The sequence below is a fragment of the Myiozetetes cayanensis genome, unplaced genomic scaffold, assembly GCF_022539395.1.
Source record: "Myiozetetes cayanensis isolate MyiCay16 unplaced genomic scaffold, myiCay2020 scf4, whole genome shotgun sequence".
Taxonomy (NCBI): Eukaryota; Metazoa; Chordata; class Aves; order Passeriformes; family Tyrannidae; genus Myiozetetes; species Myiozetetes cayanensis.
Window position 1 is genome coordinate 2478675 of NW_026087631.1, and position 24742 is coordinate 2503416.

Genomic DNA, 24742 nt, shown 5'->3' on the forward strand with positions numbered 1-24742 from the left:
GCAGTGTCTTCTGAGCCCCACACTTCTTGCAAGGAGAAATCTAGAGCAAAGCACATATTCTGTTTGTCTCTGCCTCCAATTCATTTTGTTTATTTTCTGCTGTTGCTGGGGAGTAGAAAAGGGAACAGGGTTTTTTTGCTCGGTTTAATTTGATTGTAAGCCACTCAGTTTAATTTGGTTCATTTTAATTTATTTATTTATTTTTGGCTTTGGTTCTTCTCTGCAGTCTTGTTTTCTAGGTGCCCCCTGTCTTTCACCAGTCATCAGGAGAATGTTAGTTTCTCAGGTATCAGGCTTCTCCTCATTCACATTTGCTGGCTGTGCTCTGTTCCTTACGAAGGCAGAAAAGATGATTTAGCCCAGGCCTGCATATGTGGGTGACTGCCTTGGAACTGCTGCACCAAGGATTGCCTTCAGGGTGCTAGGTTCCTCAAAATATTTGCCTGCTTTCGAATCCCTGAGGTAAGACTAAGACGTGAGGAAGGATCACACCACTATCTCCATATGTGAAATTACCTCATTTGCATTGAATAGCGGGAACTCACACAAGCCTGGGAAGGTCTGGGCATCATCTGACTGCCTCTTTTGATGTTTCAGCCTTGCCCACACAAGTTCTCGTTGGTTAATGTTTCTCGTATTGTATGTGATGTGGTATGGGCCACAGACACAAAAATTAAAACCTCACTTTTTAACTCACACTGCATTTTCGTGGCATGTGCTGCACTGGTCCACAGAGGAAGCTTATTCAGGGTCGTGATAGCAAAGAACAAGACTGGTGAACAGCACCTATGAGAAAGCACTAAAACCAGACCACACACACACACACAAAATTACCCATGCTCACTTCAAAGAAATAGAGCCTCAGTTTAAAATAAAGCAAAGAACTACTTACGATCCAGGAAAATTTGAGGGAAATTAATCAATGCTTTTCTCCCTTTCTCAGTCCCACAAAAGAGCCAAGAAAGGTGAGCAAGCAATGCCCAGTACCTGAGTGAGTGTTTTGTCCATCCATATCTTTTAAGTGCTTTCAGAACCTTGGTCTCATGGAAATCAACACCATGGCTGTGGGGAGAAGAAGAGCAAAATAGCATTGACCTGAGCCTGGATTTTAAATTTGAGGGATTTTCTGGCTAGTGTTTGTTCTCAGGAGGGATTTTTTTAGGAGGGATAATCCAGTAACATTTATTTTTACTGAGATTCATAGTTTTCTGCTCCACATGAGTACTGCGAACACCCACATACATTTTTTCATTCACAGAAATTGTGTGAAACTGCTTCCTTCTTGTCTTTATCCTACAACTCTCCATGTCTTCTTTACCATTAGTGCTAAATGTGTCTCTATTCATCAATTAAAAAGAGCTAGTAAAATCATAGGTGCACAGGGAGTAGAAATTTCTCACAGAGATCTGATGGTTGTAATGTAAATCTTCCCACTGCTTACATGTAAATTTAAATCTAAGTGCAGCCAGTATCCTGGAAGGCAATTTGAAGTCAAAGCTGCTGCTGATCTTATTTTGCCTCCTCTTTGCTGGACTGGCAGTGTCAACACCGCAACTGTGCAAGTGCCAAGCGCAAAAGGAATAATTGAGATTTTCAGTTTGCCTTCACGTTTGAAGTTTTGTGTGAAAATACATTCATGAATAGAGACCAGAAGGTTTGTATACCTCAAAATCTATTATGAGACTCAATATCTGTAAAGACTCAATGTTTGCAGTATGAATCTAAAAGGAGATAACTGGATTAGAGGCTTTGGTGTGAACAACAGGAGATGTTAGATTGAGTTATTGGATCAGTATAGGATATATTAAATGTTGAAGGCAAGCTGGAGAAGGTCCAGTCAAAACAGCAGAAGTGATAAGAAACCAAGAAACATGTCCTGCAAGGAAAGGTTGAGGGGAAAAAAACCCCCACATTTATTTTATGTAGAAGACACAGGGACATGATAACAGTTTTAGTAAGCTTTGTTGCTGAGAATCCAGTGACCTCCTGCTCTCTTTGACCACAGGGGAAGGCCAGGAGTAAGTTTGAATTGTTACAGTAGAGGTTTATAATGAATGTTACAATTTATTTATTATTTTTTTGGTGTCAGGAAAATGTGTAATGAGCTAGTTAGTTCAGCAGAGAAAAACCTGGACATATCTGGAGCAGAGTTCACATAATTTGCTTTTGGACAGCTTCTTCAGAATAGGACGAATCACCCCCTTGGAAGTACCCGTTTCTCCCTGTGGGCTCTGGAGCAAGCCTGGAGTGACTAACTCTGGTGTAGTCATCCTCATTCCACCAGATGAATCCCCGTACCAGATGTCCAGCTTGGCTTGACAGTCCCAGAGCACAAGGGGCCGCCTTGGCACTCTGACAAAAAACAAGGATGTAATTTTTATTTTTTCCTGAAGTTTTGTCAGGACACCAGATTTTCCCTGTCTCTTCCTGTCAAGCTGCAGCCCTGAGAACAAATTCATTCCCAGCACCGTAGCCACAGGAACTGGGTCCCAGTTCCTGACCCCCACCATGCAGGACAGCACAGGGTGGGGGCGTTTCCACCTACCCTATGCCCCTTTACACATAAAAAAGGAGCAGCACTGAGTATTTTTAAGAGGTAATCAGAGAAGGGTTAATTGGGGTTGGTCCAGGTGTGATTCATCCTGCTTCTGAACTACTAAGTTCATCAACTGAGATCCTGCTTCTTCAGCCATCATAATTCTTAGAAAGACTAAGAATTTTATGGAAAAGGCAACAGAACAGTAAATTGCAAAACCTTACTAATAGTAATATCTGCCAGACTGGAGTAGGAAATTATCTCATAGATAAGGGAGAAACATCAATAAAATGGATTGAAATCATCATGGAATACAAACTGTGAGTAATAATCTTAAGAGGACCTTGAAAGCCTGGACCAGAAGCAATCTCTAACGGGTCTTTCTGAAGGTTAGCATCAAAAAGTTTCAGATTACACTGACACAAAATATATTTTTCTGGCAGATCAGAAAAGACAAAGGAGTTCTCTTTAAAATAATAGTATTCAGCTGAGTAAAATTCCTGGAGGTAGCTATCTATATCTATTCATAAGAGGGTGTTACCATCTATTTTTTAATTAATACTGCAAATTCTCATTGTGTGGCTTGCTATAATATTACAGAATACTCTGACCCACCTGCAGACAGAGTCCTCCCATGCGAAAGTTTCTTTATTTAAAGCAGTTTTCCTCGACATATTAAGAGCTCTTTTCCAAACCCAGTTTCAAGACACACCTTTTTTTTTTTTTTTTTTTTTTTTCCAGTTTTTCAGAGCTTCAGGTAAAAACTGAACTGTTTTTGCCCCATAGCCTTCCAGGATCTGGCCAAGCACTTGAAGACTATATCACTGGAAGTAAGGGTGGGCTCTGATCTTCTTCCTGGGTTTCCTCTCTTTTTTCACCTTCATTTGCTGCCCATTCTCCAGAAACTGCTGCTTGCATAGCTAAGATTAGGTGCAGTTGCTTCCAAAACTGATTTTCACAAATGGTCTTTGTCAGTGTAGGGGCCCTAGGAACAAGACAGAGCCACGAGTGGTTAGGGGTGGACTGGAGAGGGAGATGGCAGGTTTTTGACTCTGCTCAGTCAAAGCCAGACCCCCACCACTAATTCAGTGTAACAAAGTGCACCTTTATGAACAGAGCACAGAGGAAATGGGACTGGGCAGAAACATAAGCAGTATAACAGTGTCCTCTCCCTCCTTAGAGCAGGGCACTTGCTGCACCCACACGCTGCCAAGAGCTGCCTCCTGACTCTCCCACTCCCTGTGGGGAAAGCTGCCCTCAGAGTCACAGCAGTTCTTGCACAAGGTGTTGGGGTGAGGTGCACCAGAGACAGCGGTGCTGGATGATGGGGCTTCTTCTCAGAGGCAGAGACCAGTGCAGCTGGCTGAAGGAGCAGTGTTGTGACTTTCTGGAAACTGTGGATTTGGGTGCAGGGTGTGTTTCTAACCATTCACAATGACACCAACAGCTTCCACCCAGTACTGAACACTTAGTCCCTCTCCTTTCCTACCTGTTTTGGATGCTGGGCAGCTCTGGAGCAGCTGCCTAAAATCCTGCCAGTTTCAGCAGGCGCTGAGATAGATACGTTCTTCAGTATCTACTGAAGCAACAAGATGTAATATTAATTCTAATAGTTTTTCCAGAAATGGTCCTCAGTTTTCCTCATGAAGATTTCAGGACTGGCGGCTCAGAAAAGCAGTGCTCCCTTTTGTTTCGGATATCTCAGCAAAAAGATGCACATGTCCCAAGATGAGTGTGAGCTTAAGTGGTTTGGTGGATGAAAGCCAGTTTGCTCAGCAGCATCCCTGTTGGATGAGGTGCCCACAAAGTAGACTGAGAAGGTGGGATTAAATATCCATCCATCACACAGAGCACATTTTACCTATCCAGGACCCTGCTCGAATGCATTAAGGATGTATTTTAATTTCTCAGATGCAAAGTCATTCTGCTTTTAGTAATTTCAAAATCACAAAGGATTTCACTCAGAGAAAGTCTTAGTGAGCATAAGATAACTATCAGTGCTCATAAAGGTGTACATCAGGAAGAGCTATGGAAATATGAAGCACATTGGGCCTGAGTCAGAGCTCAGAAAAGGGTTATATAGAGATATAAAGCTTTGGTCCTGACTCACATAAATGAATGCAAAATGAAAACTGCAGTGTTCGTATTTGGAGTACAAACACTTCAGAAAAGCAGCAGCTAATGCAGCCATGACAACAAGAAGTAAGGACCACAAAGGAAACAGGAGCAGCACTTTGTACCGAGATGCACTCCTACTCAGCACTGAAGTCCTTGGCTAAACTTTGCATTTGTTTTCCTTTCTGTTGACCTTGGAGTTCTAATCACTTTCCTGCAACCTTTCTCAGATGTCCTGATTAATGTTATGTTGACATATGGGATTTTTTTTGCAAAGCAGCACTCATTATCAGGATTTTCATAGCATTTCTGCGCAACAGAAAAAGCATAGGTCTTATTAAAAAATATATTTCATTGGAATTCTGCTTCCGTAGTCTGACGCTTATTTCAATAGTCACTTGAGTAACTGCATTAAAAAATCAATCTTTCAAAATGTGATGCTTCTTCCAACTTTTACATTCAGAGAGTTCTGGAGATATTTCACAAATGTTCAGGAATTAAGAGTCATTCAAGTTACAGCTGGATAAACATAACTGTAACGCTTTTGAAACAGGCTTTTGCAACAAGAGAAATGGAAGCAAAAACATGAACAGCACAGAAACACAGCAGTTCTGGAGTAAATTGAACAACACACTGGTGTTGAAGCGAGGTGAATCTCATTTCAAGAAAGACAATGGAACTGAAAATCCAGGAAACTCCATCCCTTTCTTTAACCACTACATAAAACTCTCCACATCATCTTTAAATGGGGTATTTTTGTTCAAGCTACGGAAGCTATAGAAGCTGTAGACCTCATAAGGAAATGGGAAATGCTAGTCCCTGAAAATTTGTCAAACTGAGGGCAAAAGCGTGAAAAAGTAGCAGCAAATATTTAAAACATAGGGGAAAAAGTAAGCAAAACCAAAATCATGACAAGCTGAAAATAATCAGATTTTTTAATTGCAGCTTAATAGTGGACAATGAAGAACTTAAAGTGGACAAGGAACTAGTCAAGATGCACTGTTTCCCAGGCACAGAGTAGTGGACTTGGGAAAAAGGCATAGGAGCAGAGTGACTTCATTCAGATCATGGATGTCTTCAGTGTTAACTACAGAATGATAAAGGCAGGTAATGTCCTCAAAATAGACTCCTGGGCTGCTCTTTCTAAGTCACAGGTTGAACAGCAGTAATAATTTGATAAGATATTATCTGTAAGAGTGTGCAGCAAGGGCAGCATATTATTATTCCCTTACCCTATTTCTCATGTATCACTTTGAGCTGAGGGAGGTGCTGGGATGGGTAAGTAACTGTCAATGTGAAAAAATAGAGTGCTTCCATGGATGGATAGGAATGTTTGGGGGTTTTCCCTCCTTCCCTTCAGGGGGATATTAAATTTTTAGTCATACTTTCTTGCTTTTATAAGTTAAGCAATAAATACTGAATCCACGAAAACTGGGTCCAAGACTATTGCAGCATTTGTGTTTCAAAACCCAGCTGGACAGTCAGAGATCAGGCAGAAAGGACTGTGTGCCTCTAACAGTTTTACAGCCTCCTTACACCCAGTGAATTAATTCCAGCTAAGGAATTAATTTTCTTTAAGCAATCTGAACTGTAGTAGTTCTAAATTCCTAGGAATCTTATCTGAAATTTCCTAGGACTCCCAAGTATGAACTATGAAGTGATATCAGATAAAATTCCTTTTGAGCTAGCCCCAGACCCTGTGGGTTTTTTTTTTTTCTACTATGCATATCAAATTTGAGTGAAGGGCTGTCCTTGGGACACTTATGCACATAGGGATTTTTACCCCAATTTTCCAAAGAAGCAGAACTGAAAACCATTCTCCCCACTGCTTCTGGAGCAACATGAACAGTACAGGGGAATGGTATATGTCAGAGATCAACCTTCTCTGTATGAACATTTTACAGCCCACTAAGTAGGGCCTTATCAAGGAATTAATGCTGCTGTACATCCCTTTTCTCTTGTCAGCCTTGCAGCAGCAAAGGGATGCACACGGGAAAAATAATTTACAGAGAAGAGTGTAGCAGGGAAAAGGAATGTTTGGAGTACTTTTCCTGCTTCAGATTGCGGTGCACACAAAGCAGAGGGAAAAAAGCTCAGGACTTGCTTGTGAAGTCTGTCTCTGCCTCTTTGACCGAGGAAATGAGTTTATTTATCCTTCAGAAGATTTCACATTCTGGTGATACTTTGGGATGCAAAAATGCTCTTAGATACTCATGCAGCTACGTATATCAGAATGAGTGGGTTTTAATTTATGTCAGACTTGGAGACTTTGACTGCTTCACATGACCCATGTCTCAGTTTGAGACTGAACTACTGCTCTGCAACCTAGCCATGAATTAGCCTGGCCATGAGATCAGCTACAAAACTGCAGTTTGTATACAATACAACATTCTTTTTTTCAATGGGATTCATTAATCTATTGTGGGCTAGATCTCTGGACTCTATAAGAGCAACAAAGCAGCCACAAATGTGGCTTGATGTTTATCTGAAGAACAGAAAATCCATTGCGAACACTTTGGGAATTCCCAAACGCGTATAACAATTTGGATCTGAAATTTGTTGCAGATTTAATGCAATAGAGGCCCTTTAATGGTGATGTTAAAATATTGATTGATTTACATTACGGACTGCAACTGTTTCAGAAACCATACTCCCTGAGGCCAATTAGACCGACTGACCAAAACATTAACAACAAACCAGACCTTTATTGTTTGGAAAATACCACCCAGTTTTCTTCTTTTTTTTTTTTTTCTTTTTTTTCTTTTTTTTTTCTTTTTTTTTTTAAAAAGCAGTCTTATACTTAGCACTACAGCAGCTCTCTGGGTTTTCCACAAAGCAATCTGCTCATAGGATGAAGTTTCCTGCAAGGAGACACTCTCAATCCTTGGATTAAGTGTAATCATTTTCCTAAATGCTGCAAAAACTTCTCGGGACACAGTAATTTGTCAGAGAGAAGACACAGCTAGCAAAAATTTTTGCTGAAGTGTGACTGAACACTCCTCACCAAAGAGCTGCAAATGTGACAGGAATGCAGAGAGACAAAACCTGTGATATGGTAGCTACAGCCCCTCATCCTAGAGCACCTCCAAGGCTCCAACCTCGGGGCAATCCTGGGACAGCCACACTCTCCCTCATATAGGATTTATTAAGAAAGGCTGAGAAATAACATTCTGTAGCCTAGTGGTTAGGATGCTCTCTCTGAATGAAGAGGTCCTGGCTCTTTGTGAATGAACACAATTACTGAACATAAAATAGTTTGGTTAAATTCGTTTCTTCTGCCTCTGGTACATGAAAGAAGCATTACTTGCTAGGGCTGACAACATGCAGCTGTTAAAGGAGCTCCCAGGAGCTCCTGGCTTGGGGGGACAGAAATGCAGAGACAGTGTCAAAGAGTCAGTGCCAAGGGAAAACCCAGGAGGTCTGCACGCCTTTTGGCCACCCCTTGTGATGTCACAATACCTGCATGTGGCACAGCTGACAGGTTTTGTGACTAAGGCTGATTTAATCTTGCAACTACCTGGCAGAGCTGGCAGCAACTGTGTTACAGGTAGATGCTATCAGAGGTACGTGAGCCACTAGCAGCAATGCCCATGTGGGTGTTATACAAAAGTCTGGAAGAAAACTGGGGAAAAAAACCAACAAATCCAAGCAACAACAGTTTCTTGTTTGCGTTCTTTTTCTCCTTTTGCATGAGCAGTACACAACATCATTTTCCACAATCATTGAAGAGTGGATTTCCACTCGGAGAGTCACACACAGGGCTGTTCTCAGGTGGCAGGGAAGCTACAACAGCCACAGCAGAGAGTTTAATTGCACTGTTTCTGACACAGAGCATATTACAACTGATTCCCTCTTCCCTTCTGCCTTGAGACTAGGCAGTGGCACAGTTAGCATCTACATGGAGGCAAGAAGGCATGGCTAAGGCTGCCTTCTAATAAGTCAAGCCCAGTACAAACAGATTGCAAATACCTAGACAAGGTGTGAGTATGGAGTATTTGTGAAGCTCTGACCTGCTGAATTAGGTCTTAACTAGAAGCAGCATTTTATTTACACGACAGGAATAGAGCTCAAGACTTCTTACTGTTTACTATTATTAATACAAGACTAATTGTTTGCTAATAATCCATCTGTTTTATTTGCCAGGCTGGCTCTTGAGCAGGGAAACAAGCACCTTAAAAACTCTAAACCAGAGCATTAGGACAAAGCAGGCTCTCAACATATGGGAATCTAAGACAGATCTCTATTTTATGGAGTACTGATGCTGAAGTAAAACCCTTTGATCCCTTACTTCCACAGCACACGAACTGCCATGGACTAAGCAGACAGCAGATGTACTTACTAATTACTACTAATTGCTGCTGTCTAGACACCATGTGAAGACTAAACTACCAGCCTTGTTTACAAACCAGCAAATAAATACCTGCACACTCTTCCCATATTATTCTGGATCAGTGCGTGCTAAGTCACCAGTGCTGAGTTTGCATACAACAATGTCAGTAAGAATAACAGCACCCCATTTTTGCAGTAATCTGAACAGCTGCATAAAGAGAACTGGGCTGTCAAGCCCACTGTTGCCAACAACGTTTATTTTTCTTCATCAAATCCTTACTGTGTTTTTATTAGCCTGCACCATAGAAGGAAGTAATTTTCTTCATGAAACTCCCAGTGAAAGATCCACAGACGAGAAACTCTTGCAAAGAAGGCTTGCAGCGGGCAAAAACCTCTCTCAGGTTTTGTGGCACCGAACATTTTATTCAGCCTCTTTAAAAAGTGGATCATTCAGTTTTGTTTGGTTTTTGTTTTTGTTTTTTTTTTTAACTGATACCAGTTTAAGTGGAAAATGTCAGTACCTGACATTATCATCATCATCATCATCATCATCCTGTCATAAAAACACCTCCTTGTGATTCCTTTCACCAAAAAACAAACAAACAAAAAAAACACACAAAACCAAAAAACCAAACAAAAACCAAACCAAACAAAACAAAACAAAACCCCACATAATATGGACTTTCACAAAGCTGAAAGTTTTTTGCCACTGGTGTCTGGAGATAGTTTGCAACGGTTTCAAAGTCATGAGATCGCAGCCTTTCTGCCTCTCCATATCCTACAGAGAATAACACAGAGGTGCAAGCACTAAGAATCAGAAATATTGAGCATTTTATACACGGTGTACATAGAGTGCCAACCATCTTATCTCCCCCACGTGTTAGTGCATCTACTGTTGTTCTGCCTCACGGTGTTTTATCCCATTTTAGCTGTCATGAAAACTAAATGCAATATTTCATGCACAGGAATTTCTTACCTGTATCACACTAGTCTGGCACAAGAAAACCTTCCAGCTGAGGTTACATGACAGAGAAGGGTTAAAGTGAGCAATGGAAATAACAAATGAAAATAGAATAGCGTGGAGGTACATGGAAATTAAGGAAGTAGAAAAGTTTTTGGAACAGAAAATAAGTTTATCTGGAAAAGCCAAGTTAATGTATTGTTCTTTAAGTGGAAGTAGAGATTTTTAAGATAATTTTACTTCCCTGAGAGAAGAGCTGTCATTAAGAAACAGTACCAGATGCTAAAGTGAGCCTGAATTTAAAAAGGAATTATTAAAGCCAAGGTCTTTCTTAAATTGTTAGACTGTTGGAGATAGTAATGTCCACAGAAAGATGTGTAACACTGCTGTTTGAACACGTTTATGAACTGATTTGCCTGACCCAAGGCTGAAATTATCTGAGTCAGCACAGACCATTGCCAGCAACCAGCGGGGCACGCACAGATAAACCCTGCCTTGGGAAACGCTGCAAGATGAGCTGTAAGGCTGCAGGTAGCCGCTTTTCAGATTTCCCAGGAGAACCAGGAGAAGCAGCAAACTGGTATAACCTGTGGCAGCCTCCTCAGTCAGTACCCCTCAGCCATGGCATCCTCCCTGTGCAGCACGTCCGTGCTAGTCAGCCCTGCCTCGCCACAGCACAGTCAGCACCCCTTGGCTGGAGGCAGGGTCTGCACCCCAGACTGGCACACAGCACCTGCATGCAAGCTTACACTCCGTGCAGAGAGGGAGAAGAGGGATCCAAGGCATCAGTTACCTCTACCTGCTTTTTCCTCCTGCTATCATACATTCAACACACTGGTTTTTTTGCGGTCTTAGCTGCAGTAGAGTAACTGTAAAACATCAGTCTTACTTCTCCTGAACTCCCTGACTAGCTCAGCGTCTGGAGGTTTATTTAAATTAGAAAGAAAATTGGTGAAAGGACATGGGATTTTTTTGGACAAAAAAACCCCAATGCTCTATTTACATGAATAAACAAAGTCATGCTTTCTAGTGCACACAGGGGACCCAACATCCAGGAACAGCTTTCCATCTGATGCCTTTCTGCCTCCTTAAGAGAAATCTGACCCAAATGTCCTTTGTCAAGCCTTTATTTAGTGGTGTTTTTCCAGAAGTCTTGAAAAAATTTTCTCTGTCTGAAACTCTGTACCTTTCTCACTTCTGTCCTTCTCCCTTCTCCAAAATGCCTTGTCCAATCCCTTCTGCACAGATCATCTGAATTTGTGAACAGCTTTCTATTCATCTTCTGTTTTGGCTGGAATTACATATTATACTCTTTTTCTTAGCTCCATGAAATGAAGCACACAAAAAGAAACTTAGCACTTCCAGATAAATTCAGCCTACTCAGTTATTCTCAAGGCCCTTCTTCTTCAGACCGAAGTGCATTTTCTGTTGTATTTCCAAACCTTAGCCCACATTCCCTTAAAAGCAACGGAAGAAAGGAGGAAAAAAAAAAAAAAAAAAAAAAAGAACTTTGGTTGATGTTCAAGTTCACACAGTCCCTCTGTCCACAGCTGGCCTCTTTCCAGCTCTCACAAGTCCCAAGACACATCTTACTCTTGTTCTTGATGTTTCCACTGATGCCAGGTGGCTGTTCTTCTGCGTGTCTCCCTGGGAGAACTGGGCTTTCCAGTACACAGTCATGTGCCTCCAAAGCAAAATCTTTACTCAGCAGGAATCATAAGGAACACCAGAGGGAAAAAAAAAAAAACCAACAGGTCGCAATCTGTACTCAGGATCCGAAATGTTAAAGAATAACTCTTTATGAAGGACAGAAAAAAAAGGCATTGAACCAACTATGTTTTGCCAGTTAGACAACTCTTGGTCATTTTCTTAGGGAAACAAAGGTATTTTCAGTAAATCTCAATATTTCGTAATGTTAATTGCTCCATGAATCCTGAGGTATGCTGATGGTCCTTGAGGCTGGAGAACCTTTTTGGCTGGTTGTAGATTGGAGTATGTATTGAACTTTCAGACAAGCACTATATGGGGGAATTATTAGCACAACCAAAGAAGCTCTGCAGGAGGAGAGCTGAGAGCAGTGCTGATGGGAAGTCCTAAAGACTGATGAGTACTTGCCTTGAACTCAGAGTCAACCACAGAAAGACTTGATGAATTTCCAGACAAGCTTGAAGAGATGTTTTCTTAAGATCTTCCTGGCTAAAACAGTAACAACTCAGTGCTGTAGGACTGACAAACCTGACATTGCAGCAACCATCACGATTCAAGGCAGCCACCAGCAGAGGACAGAGGATGGCTGTGACTGCCACAGCACCCCCTATACCCAAACTGCTGCCTTAATTCACAAGTGGATCAAGGCAGAGAGTTCATTTCCATCACAAGTGTGTCATTTGGAGTTCAGTTTTGTGAGCACTTCAGGCAGCATCAGTGGTGACACCAAGGACAGCCAGCTCAGCTCAGCTCAGATTCTTCTGCTGAGAAGTTCACCAGCAGCTTTTCTCAAATTCTAGGGGAAGTTAGGTCTGCTACATTTGCACTATGATTTCTAATTTTCTGCAAAGCAGAATGACAATGGATTTGTAGGAGGTAAGTGGAACACACTTTGTTAGTGGCTTTGTTAGCCTGAGCCAGCCAATAACCTGCTCAAAGCAGAAAATTCTGAAGTACTGAAGACACTGGGGCTCTGCCATCAACTGTTTTGTTGGACGTACCCAGGGGCTGCTGCTGTAGGTACCATGGAACTCACTCTCTCCTCACCAAGCATACATCCAAAGGGGATAACAGCACTTCACATCTCTTCTTGATCTCAGTACACAGCAGAGGTCTGCAGAGGTCTCTGCCTCTCTCCACTGCCTGTCTTGTAAAATTACACTCTTATTTTAAGAATCCTTACCAAAGGATCCCCAAAGAATGTGACTACCTGCTATCTATCTCCTAAAGTACGCAGTCATCAAGAGAAACTTTTCGGTTTAATAATTATATATGGAGTTGAACCTAGCCCTTCAACACTTTATTAACATATTTATATTATAGTTTGACTCCTGCTGAAAAAAACCAGCAGTTTGCAGTCCTAAACTATTTTCTTCTACAGTCCCAAAGGAAAAAAATAGGCATTTTCCCCGGCTGCAGCTCCTAAATATGATACTGGTGTCACCCAGAGGTCAACTATCTGTCCTGCTTTTATCACTGATACACAGCCCCAGGCCATGGCCACAGCCTGCACGAAGTGTGGGACAGAGCATGAAGCTTTATTTTTGGCTCAGTTCACCTTAGGTGATCACACACCAGGCATTTGAATGCAGGAGGCCTTTCTCAGGGCAGTGTGGTGTGCTCCTCATGCTCAGATGCTGGTGGGATGCTCATCCCTCTCCCTTTGGGACTGTGGGCAGTGCGTGCTCTAAGAATGGACTTGACTCCTGGGATCAGCAGATGCTAGTCTTTATGAAGGAACTTTTTTTTTTTTTTTGGCAGAAACAGCTTCCAAGGGACCACAGCTAATGTTTAAGTAGTGACTTTTTACCCAGGGAAAACGGAAGTGCTTTACACTCTAAACAGGAGGAGGACAGGCTAGCACCACAACAGCGTGTAGGCAGGATGCAATTAGTGCCTGATTCCCATCTTCAGCCACCCTCCTGGTGCAGCTGTCCCGGGAGGAGAGACTGTTTTTGTGGAAAAGACAGCTACCTGAAGGTCAGATAAACTTACCTGCGAGATGAACCGCTCTGGAGGGGAGGAGAAAGCCTTCAAATGGAGGCACAGCTCTTGCCTCAGGGGTTGTGTTGACCCTGGGTAGACACAGACCAGGGGAGAACACCGACAGATGAGGAAATTAGGGTCTCCTCGATGCCATGCAGATTTTTAAAGATGAGCTCCCGTGCTGTGCAAGTGCAACCAGGTGTGCACAGATCCATTCTACCCCAGGCGCTCACTGCAGGGGAAGGCGTTAGTGGGAAATATCCTTCTTCCTTCTTTTTGATTTGGCCCCTCTGAGGTGCTCTTCATACCATGCAAAATGCAGAGCTCACACAGTCCAGGGAGCACAGTGAGGAGCACTGCACAGGCCCGCAGAATCATATAGTCATGGGTGCTGTTCCCACCACGGTGTTAGCCAGATGTCCTAGATAAAGCCTGGCACAGATACTCAGACTCAGAGAGAGCAGTAAATCAAGATGTGCTACAGCTAACCCCAGGCATACAGAAATCATGAGTCATGCCCAGAATAACCCAGAGATTAGCTTTAAAATGTGTGGGTTTTGAAAAGCAGAGTGGATGTTGTACTGGATGTTTTATTTTCCTGCCATCCTTCAACATTGCGCATGCACTCCGATTGCATTCCAAGTAACCATATGGGTTAAAACTGATTTTTTTTTTAAAACTAGACCTGTAAAGATGCTATAATAACCTGATTGACAGGGATAAGATTTTCACCAAAAAGAAAGCACTATTAACAGGGGGAACTTGAGTACAATTGCAGAGGTTGGTAGTTTTGAGTAAGTATCCATGGAGAAGTCACTATGTTACAGTTATCTGCCTGTAGCACAGCAGTGTCAAATATGCCAACCACCTGAAAAGAACCTTTCTCCTCCAGGCAGCCTTTACCCCTTTTTCTTGCAGTAGGGCTGAATGTTACTGTGTTCCTGGCCTTTTAGGAAACACCAGCCTGGACTTCTTAACCTCCCTGTCCCACTCCTCCTGATAGTTTAAGTGACATAAATAAACCACATGCTTTTAACTTATGGCTTCACTGCTTGGTTTTTTGTCTGCTGTACAGCTAAGCCATAGCTGGGAAAGCTGAAACTTAAATAAATATCTATATTTACTATGCTGCTGCTTTACCAATGGAATCTGAATACAAGGAAAACTTGGACAACCCTTGAACTGTTGAGGCACCACTACAGTGAAATTAGATACAGCAGATGATTTGCCTCAGACAGGCATAGAATAATTGGCATCCCAGCCATTTGTGGTTCAGCATAATGGGGGTTTGGGTTTAGCCACTCCAGCCAAACCAGCCCCGTTCTAAATTTCCCATGTTTTTTGTATTTAAATAAAGTTCAACTCTCCCAGGCTCTGTGAGGAGTAGCAAACCTGGAGGTCCTCATTTTCTGTTTTCTTTTAAAAGCTGGGACATACTCCCGTGTTTCCACTCCTACCACCTCTGCTCTCCCTGCATTTGCTTTGCAGCCACGGCTGCCTCGGCTGCTGGTCCCAGGGAAGCTTCCTCTGGTAATGCTCCTGGGAACAGAAGAGATTTGTAGCCAAACTGGTAGTAAGTCTGCGGTTGCATGCATGTTTGCAAAGTTTGTTTTGTAAAGATTTAATCTGAGTCAAAGCGGCGGGGACGGAATTTTCTGCTGCTTTGGGCCAGCGCGCAGAGGCTTTGTCTGAGGTCACCTTATCTTTGCCTGCGAATTCCATCTCACGTGTGAGCTTCCGTTCTGAGCCAGTGTGACATACACAAACTGAATATTCAAAAGAAGAAGAAGGAGGAGGAATGTGTAACAGCTTTTCAAGCTTTTAAAACATTTCAGGCTCTGTAAATCTCCAGAAAAAAAAAAAAAAAAAAAAAAGGCTTGCGTGGTGATAAAAGAGAACAGAGCTATTTCTCTCACACCCTCCTCCTCTCTTTAGGAGAGAACTTCTGTCCACATCTGCAGAGAGAGAGACATGGCTGAAAGGAACCAAAAGCCAGACCCAAGCCCTGCTTATTTTGCAGAAGCTGCTGAGCTGAGGCTGGGAGGCACTTCAATGCAAGGAAAAGCAGGGAGGTGCATCAGGAGCGGGGGGAAGTTTACAGCCAAAAATGTGGGCCTCTGGTGGACGTGCACATGAGCCCCATGTTGGTAGTTCCTCTGTGTGGAGAAAAGCTCCTTGCCTCTCCTTGAGGCCCAGAGGCTAAAACCGAAAAGAAAAAAAAAAAACCAACCAACCAAAACTAAAATACTTTTAGGAGTCTTCGGAGGACTGAATAGGAAAAGGGATTCGATGTTGCAGGGAGTTTTATCAAAGAAATTAAATAGCTGGACAAAAAGAGGCACTGGTAAAGCAGCTGAGCAAGGCCTCCTCTTTGCAAACATGGAAATTAATTAGCTAGGCAGTAAGTAGTTTGTTTTAATTTTCTTAAACCTCTGCACGAGAGCTTCAGCTAGTTTTTTGTTAGTGGCCCCTCAAATTTGTTCGCTGTGCTTGGAAACCTGGCAGCTGAGTCATGGCACATGTTTATTGCATCTGTGAAGGTGCAGTTAGTGTCTGTGAACTGTGAACAGACTTTCCAGGTGGCCACTGCTTGGTTAGCATGCTGTTGTCCCCTTTTATACCTTGTGATATGTGATGATGCAACACTGCAGGCTTTCAATAAACTTTGACCAGATTAGTTTGGGGGGTTTTTTAACCTTTGAATCTTTTTCTTCCTTATTTAAGTTAAGTCTTCCACTGCCAGCTTGCAATATATATTTCAGGGAGTTCTGCTGCTTTCCAGTGTGCTGCAAGCTAAAGGAAGCTTTCAGCTTCTTGTTTTGGCCGGAGTCCACCCAAAAAAGAATTTCCTCTCATCTTTAATTTGGTGCATTTTGGTGGTGGTTTCCATTGCTGCAGTGGCAAGGCTGTTTTAGCATCTCAAGCAGCAGCACTGGTTCTGTGTAAATATCCATCTAGGTGCTTCCCCAGAACTGAGATGACATGGTATAGCACCAATTAAAGAGAGAGTAAGGTCATGGTGAATTTCAGAGACATAACCCTTCTTTCTCTTTCTCACGTAGTATTCCCCCTACTTCCATAGATTTCTCCCTTTGCCTGTGAACCACATCCTGCTGTTTTGCAACACTGTAATTCCTTTGACCTCAGCCTTATTGTAAAATGGAATTTTATTTCATGTTGCATAGTTTTCATGGAAAAAATCCCCAAACAAACAATAACATGCAGTTAAATATCCCTCTGTTTATCTTTCCTCTAAGGTAAGTGCTCTGGAACTATAGGAAATTGTCAGTGTATTTTGGCCTTCCTGGACAGTCCCACAGCTGAGGCACAATGCATAATGGAGTTAATTGTAATGGCAGGCCTTTGTCTACAAGCTGTCCACACTGTTGCATTTGTCAGCCGAGCTCTCAAAAAACTACTTTTCTATAAGATGGAAAAAAATCAAACAAAAACTGGTTCACCAGTCTACCAGGACAAGGGCCAGGCCCCTGTTTTTTCCTGGTGCAAAGGCATCCTCAATTTCCTTGGACTCTCTGGGCATTACTGCGACATAAACATTACGTGATGATAAGAATACAGTAGGAGAATAAAGGAAAAAAAACACATATAAGTGCTTCCCTCCACAACAAATATTCTTGAAACACTGTGAGAAAGACATTTTTCCACTGAAAGATTCCACAGGAAATAAGAAAAATCATCAACATTTTGACTTGATCGTCTAACTGAACTGTTTTCTCTTTGTACAGGAATTTAATGATTATGAAAACAATTTGGTTGGTTAGTGGGCAACAGATAACACCAAGGACCTTTGAGACCAGAGGTCAGAGCAAACATTTGCAATTTTTAAGGTGGAAAAACAGGTGCTACTTAAATGAAGATACTCTAAAAAGTCTCCTTAAACCATCCAACTCTCCAAGACCCCAGTCTGAGGATTAACTGGAATTCATTGTAAACGTTTCACTTATTTTTCTTTTTTAACTTGTGATGGATTTATGTGAAGACTAAGAGATCTTACATCCATTCCCACTTACTCCAGATTCTGCTTGGCCCTGTGTACAATGGCAATCAGACACAGTACTGCAAATTTGCTCTCAGTCCAGGAGAGCTCAGAAGAGTAGACAGGGAGAGCAGGGTCTAATTTTCAGGACCATGGAGCCCTTAGGCTTTGGTCAGCCTTCCCAGTGTCCTGCTGTAGGTCAGAGTGCTCCTGGATAACACTAGTCACCTTAAAACACTTGTAGCATGAAGTTCTCTGCACTGACAACTCCTGTGCATCTCAGTGGAGGAATTATGTGCTTCTTTTTATGCTTAAAAAAAAAATATAGGAGCACTGGAAAGTAGTCAGGTAGCCCTATCACTTAGAAACCAGCATTAACACAAACCTCAGATGAAGTGAAAAATAATAAATTCAGTTACAAAATCAAAATACAGATGACAGTTACAAAAGTTTTAAAGATTAATAAAAAGAAGTAAAACCATAATTACATGTATCTATGTCTCAGATCAGCTCTGGGACACCTCAACCCTCTGCTTCTGATGGCATTTACCTGAATTTAGTGCTCAATTTTTGCACCCTCTTCTTCTCTGTGCCTGAGAGAGATGAATCAGATACAGGAAACATTTAAGTGTTATGAAAAATGATGTTGCACTCCTCTTTAAATCTGTCCTTACTGCCTCTGAATGGTCCATACGAACATATTTCAGTCAAGATATTAATTTTAACCTTTTGCTTGTGGCTGAACACCTTTCTTTGTCCTTGAGGTTTATTCAAATACCTTGGGCACAACTGGCCAAAGCTGCCTCCTAACAAATGGCAGCTTTCAAATTCAGAGGGAAGCTGTGAAGCACAACTGAGCTCTCTGGGCACTGTCTTTGGAAAACAATTGCATTGAAAATAACTCTTTGCCACCTTCTTTTTTACCCAGATTTATCCCACAGAGGGATTAATGCCCCCAGCCACCCGAACATGAAGTCAGAGGTGCCCAATCCAGCCCTGCAGCCGTGAAAAAAAGTCCACAGGCACGGCCTCTGGATGTAAGTGACTGAAACATCGATGCTCCCACAGGTCTCCATAAGCACAGCAAAAGGAATGAGCTTTGCAAATCACTGTTAGCTCTTGGCAGAGGAACCCACAGCAGTGCTCTGATACTCTGGGGTAGGCTGTGTCCCCTGCTCTTGGCTATGAGGGCACTGGGACATTCTGCTTTTCACCAGTGGAGCCCCAATGCCACGGATGCTGTGCATGAAGCTCAGTCCTGCAGCGAAACCTCTGTGTGGCTTCTCCACTGACTCAGTGCAAGACACTGAAGTGGTTTGTCGCTTAAATATGGTTAAAATCACTGGAGGACTCTTGTCCACTGTGGCAAACTGCTCAAAGAAGCAAATGCTCACCGAAGTCCATTCCTACCCAGACACGCCTCCTGATCTGGACTGTGACAGGAATTTGAGATAAGATAAAGGTGGTACTACTGCCCAATTATCCCAAGAGAAGGATATATCCACAGCAGTGAAAGACTGGAATGCTAATGGCTCGGACAATCAAGGTGAAAGCTGAAGGCCTGTGAAGTAACCACCCCAGGCTACCAGCTGGATAAGATAAGGAAAGAGGGAAATCCTGCAAGGAGGGTAGTGTTTCTTGTCCTTACACAAATGAGGAAGGATGAAAGCGTGGGGCCAGCACAGTTAGGTGGGCTGTTCCCCGACCCTTTTTATGCAGCAGGGTATTCACACTCACACAGAAACGCAATAGCATTGCCCTGGCTTGGATGCACATGGGTATTTGTGGGTGACTTACTTCACTGTCACCCAGCTGCAGCTTCAGTAAAAGCACTGAAGCCAATGAACTGCATTTTGAAATAAGTATAAACAGTGTTGCAAGCTAAAACCTCAGAAAACATGTCCAGAAAGGATGTGGTAAACATCTGTCAGCCTTTTTTTTTTTGTTTTTAATACCCAGGGGAAGTACATTTCATTACTATGCATAATTGCTGCTGGCTTAATATTTTCATTGAATAATTGTGTATCCTTCGTATTCTGAACCAGATGAATGGTTTGTGAGAGTTGTTAGGGAGATTAGACTGCTTGCAAATAGTCCTGGCATCCATCCATTCTGTTCTCCTCTCTAGAAGAAAAACCCAAAACTCATCAATGAGGGAAGATCTCTCCAGAGGGACCAGTTTCATAGCCATGGTTTATGGAGTCACAGTTGTTCTGGGGACGTTGAATCACTCAAGGGAAAAACCAGTTGTTAATGACTAAGAGATATGCCATATATTTATTTCAGAAGATTTTGGGGCAATCCAGCAGTTCTTTCTTTTCTGTCTTCCAATATGACTCACCACATGAAAAAAAAAAGGCAAGGAAAAAAAAAAGGAAAAGCCATCAAAATCCTTATTGCATGAACAATATTAAGCAAACTTACAAGAAAGGATTACGGTCGTTTGGATTTCTATTAAACTTAATATAAGCTAAAAACTTCCTGTCCATATACAGCATTATTGTTTGAACTGCAATATTTCCATAATGTACTTTACCTGAAATTATGTACATGTTCTCCAGCTTGACACGATTTTAACCTTGTCTTTGAAAACTGAATGAGGCCATGTGCCAAGAGGACAGAGGCACATATCATTAGGTGTTTGCAAGATGGGTGATTGTGTCCCACCAACCCTATTTGTTTTGCAAAGAACCTGTTTTGAAAAATCTCCTGCCCTACTCCAGGATGAAGCGGTCATTAAGTGAGGAGTAAGAGAGAAAGCCATTGCACAGCACCTAAATTAGACTTTGCATTTTGTGTGATTTAGGTCAGGGTTTTCAATACCTCAGAAAAACACATTTTGCGTTTTTTAGACAGAAGGAACAAAGAACTATTATAACTCAGCTAATTTTTCTAGAGTTAACTGAGGTACCTAAGGTGCCTTCAACTGAGACCATACTGCTATGATTGGTATAGAAAGAAGCCCTACAGGGAGACTTGCTGACCAGCTCTCTGGAGAGTGTGTGTGTTCATGCATGTGTGTCTGCACCTATAAATGGCTGACCTCCCAAAACAACCACCTCAGCTAAGTCCCTGCAGTGGTGGGGGACAGCAGTGAGTTATCAGTGACCTTCCTGCCACAACAGGGCTAAGAACAGTAGAGAAGCACTGGATCTACGTTTATATAATTGGTAGCTGCTAAGAGTCTGCAGACATATTTTACAGATCTTGTCATACCAGATAGACCCTCACAGCCCCGATGTATGGTTGCAAATAGCATGAGGTCAAAGTGCCTTGGGCTTAAAATTTGCCCAGGTGACTAGAATGCGTTTGGTAACCAAAGCTTTTCCTTCAGTTTTGCCCTCAGAAACTACAGTGTGATGAAAGGTGAGCCTCGTTTCTCCAGTCTGGTATTTTATTTCTCCAGTCTGACTTGTTGGGCATTTCTGTGAAATCATGGACAGAAGTACAAGATTTGATTCTTTTCAAAATCAGCAGTCAAAATCTGATCATTAGGTTGCATCTGCCTGTACTACTCCCCATGAGTATGTAACTAACACATGATTATAAAGGAGAATTAGCAGCGATCGGATGCTGTGCCCAAACAGTTAGCCAAAATAATGCAAGTAGAGGTAAGAACTAGAACAGATATGGTAGAAAGCTTCTATGGTTTTGCTTTTGCAAGATGCCGCTGGCATGAGCTAGATAACTCTGGTCTATCAACTGATATATTACTTCCATGTCAAGTGACCATTAACAGCTGTTATACAACAAGACAATTGCTATTTTATTATCTATTCATTATATTTTCATAAAATATAATCCTCTTGTACTTTCTACAAAATAAATAGCAGGGTAATAGATATCCCATAATACTAATGTAATTATTATGTTTGTGGTTTTTTGTTTTGGTTGTGTTTGGGTTTTTTTGTGGGTTTTTTTGTTTGTGTTTTTTGTTTTTGTTTTTGTTTTTGTTCTGCAAGAGCAATATGTCTTGAACCATTCAAAGTCTCAAAAGCAGAATCACCGTGTAGGAGTAAGTGGTTAATTACATTGAATAATGAAAGTGCTTCAGTTCAGACAGACCTGGAACTGAAAGCAATGTAACCACATCAGTGCTGCTGCTCATGAAGCCTGATTAGCTTAGCAGAACAGACACAGTTTTCCAGACTAAGTGCATATCCATCCAATGTAGATATTCCAAGTTAGACTGCTGATAGAGGCAGTATTTGCATCTTATATACAAATGTGTCCTAAAGCCCAGAGTCATCTCTCCTGGCTTCAGGCACTTAAAAGAAATATTTGCTAGAAGCATATTTGCCCTGGCACTATTGTATACTGGACGAAGACAAAAAGACACTTTCCATTCTCATTTACATATTTGGTGAATTCTAAGACACAAACTCCTGTTTTACTTAAGTGCTTTGAAAATACCGTTCTTTCTTTCCAAGTTCACCAGTTTTCAACTCAGATTCATAATTAAAAGTTGGTTATAATTTCTTCCATATGGCTCTCTTACAAATCTGTCAATTTATATATAATATATCATGTAGTACATGAAAACAAAAATAGCATGTGAAAGCTTTGAAGCATCTATGTATTCTACATGGTTTGGCACAGAAATTCAAGGGCAGTGCATCAAAACCAGAAAGTGTTTCACATAAGCATTTACTCCGTGGTGCTGTCCAGGCCCCAGAGTCTATTTGAAGCATTTTCATCTGACCATTTTCATTTCTGGAGCAACAAGCAACATGCCAGCTATGGACAGTTTCACATTTCTGAATCCCAAAGTCCTGTGGTAAAAACAGCCACACACAAGAGAGAGGAAACAGTGTGTCGGATGCGAATTGTACAGAATATTTTATGGTGAAGTAATTAATGTAACTTGTTTAGAGAGGGACTCCAGTGCTCAGTGTTTGCATGTTGTGTGGATAGGAGAAGAGTTAACTTCACAGGGCACTGCTGCTGTGGGTTGGCTTCACCCTGACCCCAAACCCACTGTCCTTGTTCTCGTGGGCATTTCTTCAGGATGCCACAAATTGAAAAGTCCACATGGCATTCCATTGAAACACAGACCTTAATCTCAAAAAGGCAAAATAAAGGAAAATAAAAATTTGGAAAGGAAAGGCTGTTGATGGGGACTTATAAGGACTCTCAGTTAGTTGAAGCTCAGCACTGTTCTAACAGATTCACGTGGCCCTTGGCCACCATAGCACAAATATATGGCACAGACCTACTAGCAGTGGATCAGACCTTCCATTCTGCCTGGAAAAATGTCCAGTGGAGGCTGGAGTAGCAACTTTCCTGGAAAAAAAAATCCATTTGTGGATGCGTTTCCCTGCAATTCCCTCACCCTCGCACCTAGGATCGAGGTAGGTTGTCCATCCCACTTCCTCATATCCTCTCCATGGCCCTGCTGGTAACACCACAGGCTACCCTGTAGTGTGTACCTTCCATATCCTCTTTCTTGAGCAAGTGCACATCTCCTGTCCACTGTAGAGATACAGGGCCTTACAGGTGGGGAGTAGGACATGTTCTCTCCGCTGGAATTCCTGAGTCATTTTATCTGTCAGTTCACCTGGTACCTTCTCCACAGCTGTGACGATGATGGAGGAAGGCATTATGTCTTCACAGTCTCAGTGCTGCCAAATCACGTCACCCACTGTTGGTGGTGCTTCATCTTCCCAAAGCAAGGGGTTGGCATGGTGCACTCTGTATAAATTACTGCCACGTGTTGTTGACACAAGACCTCATCTGGATCTGTGGGAAGCTGCACATTCTCCGGGTCAAAATATATAGTTTCTCTCCTGGCTAATTCCCTCAGGTATTGAATACCTTTCTCTGCTGCAGTCCTTTTGCCCCAGTTACATGGAATATCATCTTCATACTTGAGGAGAGTCACCTCCAGAGACTCAGGACTTGTGTCTTTTTCCCCATGTCTTTGTCAATGCCTACTTCCTCGGCAAGTCATCTCATGCCTGGTTTCTTTACCCTCTAATTCCACACTGTTGGCTCCTTTGTGCCAGCACTGGGACATACACTTATGTATTACAGCTGAAATCTTTTCATATTGCCCTCAGCTCACTCAAGGATAGGGATCGAGGAGTGGTTATCTCTTCTGTCTGCCTCCTCTTCCAGTTCCTGTGATGGCCTTGATGATGGCTCTGAAACTCATCCTTATGATGGTCCTTCTTTTCATCCTCTCTGCCTTCTTTGATCTCCTTGTCCTTCTTGACTATTTTTGCTGAAGTTTTTTTACAGGGTGACTTACGTGTGCATTTCTTTTGTTGGGGTACCAGGACAACTGACACCACCGCCTGTTGATTTTCTGTTCCAGTGGTTTCAGTGCCAGTGCCTGCCCCTGGGGCTGGAGCAGCTATTGGGCCTGTTGTCATCTCATTTTCAGATTTAGAGACCTTCTCTGCCTCCTGAGGGTACTGAGCAGTGTTAAACATGGCTCAAAAGTCCTGGGCCAGGCCCTAGCAGTGATCTGGGTCCTCTCTGGGGTGCCAGGGTGACAACACGCCTTGTTAAAATATTATTCTAGTGTTTCTGGAATCTGTACTTGTTCAGGGCTAAGGTGCAAACTTGTTTGGAAGTGCCCACTGCACTAGAAATTTGCCCATACAATCCCACAGACCCCACCACCCTGACCTATCCAGCTTTTGGGCAGATCTCTGGGTGATGTTCTTAATTATTTGTCTGACCTTAATCAAGGCCTGAACCATATGCCACAACATGATGTTTCAAAGGTAGTCAAAGGATGTCAAACATCTTTAAAATTCTCGACTACTGTAATCAGCCTGGAGGACAAGGACAGAAAATAAGAGGGGAAAAAAGATATAGGAAGGCATCTCCCCCATAGGTTGTTTCTCTGAGGAGAAAAAACCAATGGTGTGATTATTTATCATCCACAGTAGGTGACTCCCAAATTACAGAGGTACCTGCAACACTGAATACACATACCAGGTTGGTGTCCTGACCAGTGACACACACTACCATATCATAAGCCCATCCTACGAAATCCACTGCAGAGAACACACTGAAAATAAGGTATTATCAGCATAATAGAGATAAAATGCCACAAATATGATAGCAACTAAATCCACATTATAACAAGCAACTGTTAAAC

General features: G+C 42.2%; 1 protein-coding gene across 1 annotated transcript in view; it reads right to left on the minus strand.

Annotated features, from left to right (window-relative positions):
• Positions 1-23231, minus strand: part of LOC126647030 (uncharacterized) — a 43177-nt gene extending 19946 nt beyond the window's left edge. Inside the window, 1 exon segment of the mRNA XM_050328882.1 lies at positions 23126-23231. Within this exon segment, the coding sequence (XP_050184839.1) occupies positions 23126-23231 (106 nt within the window).
• Between the last annotated feature and the right edge of the window lie 1511 nt (positions 23232-24742).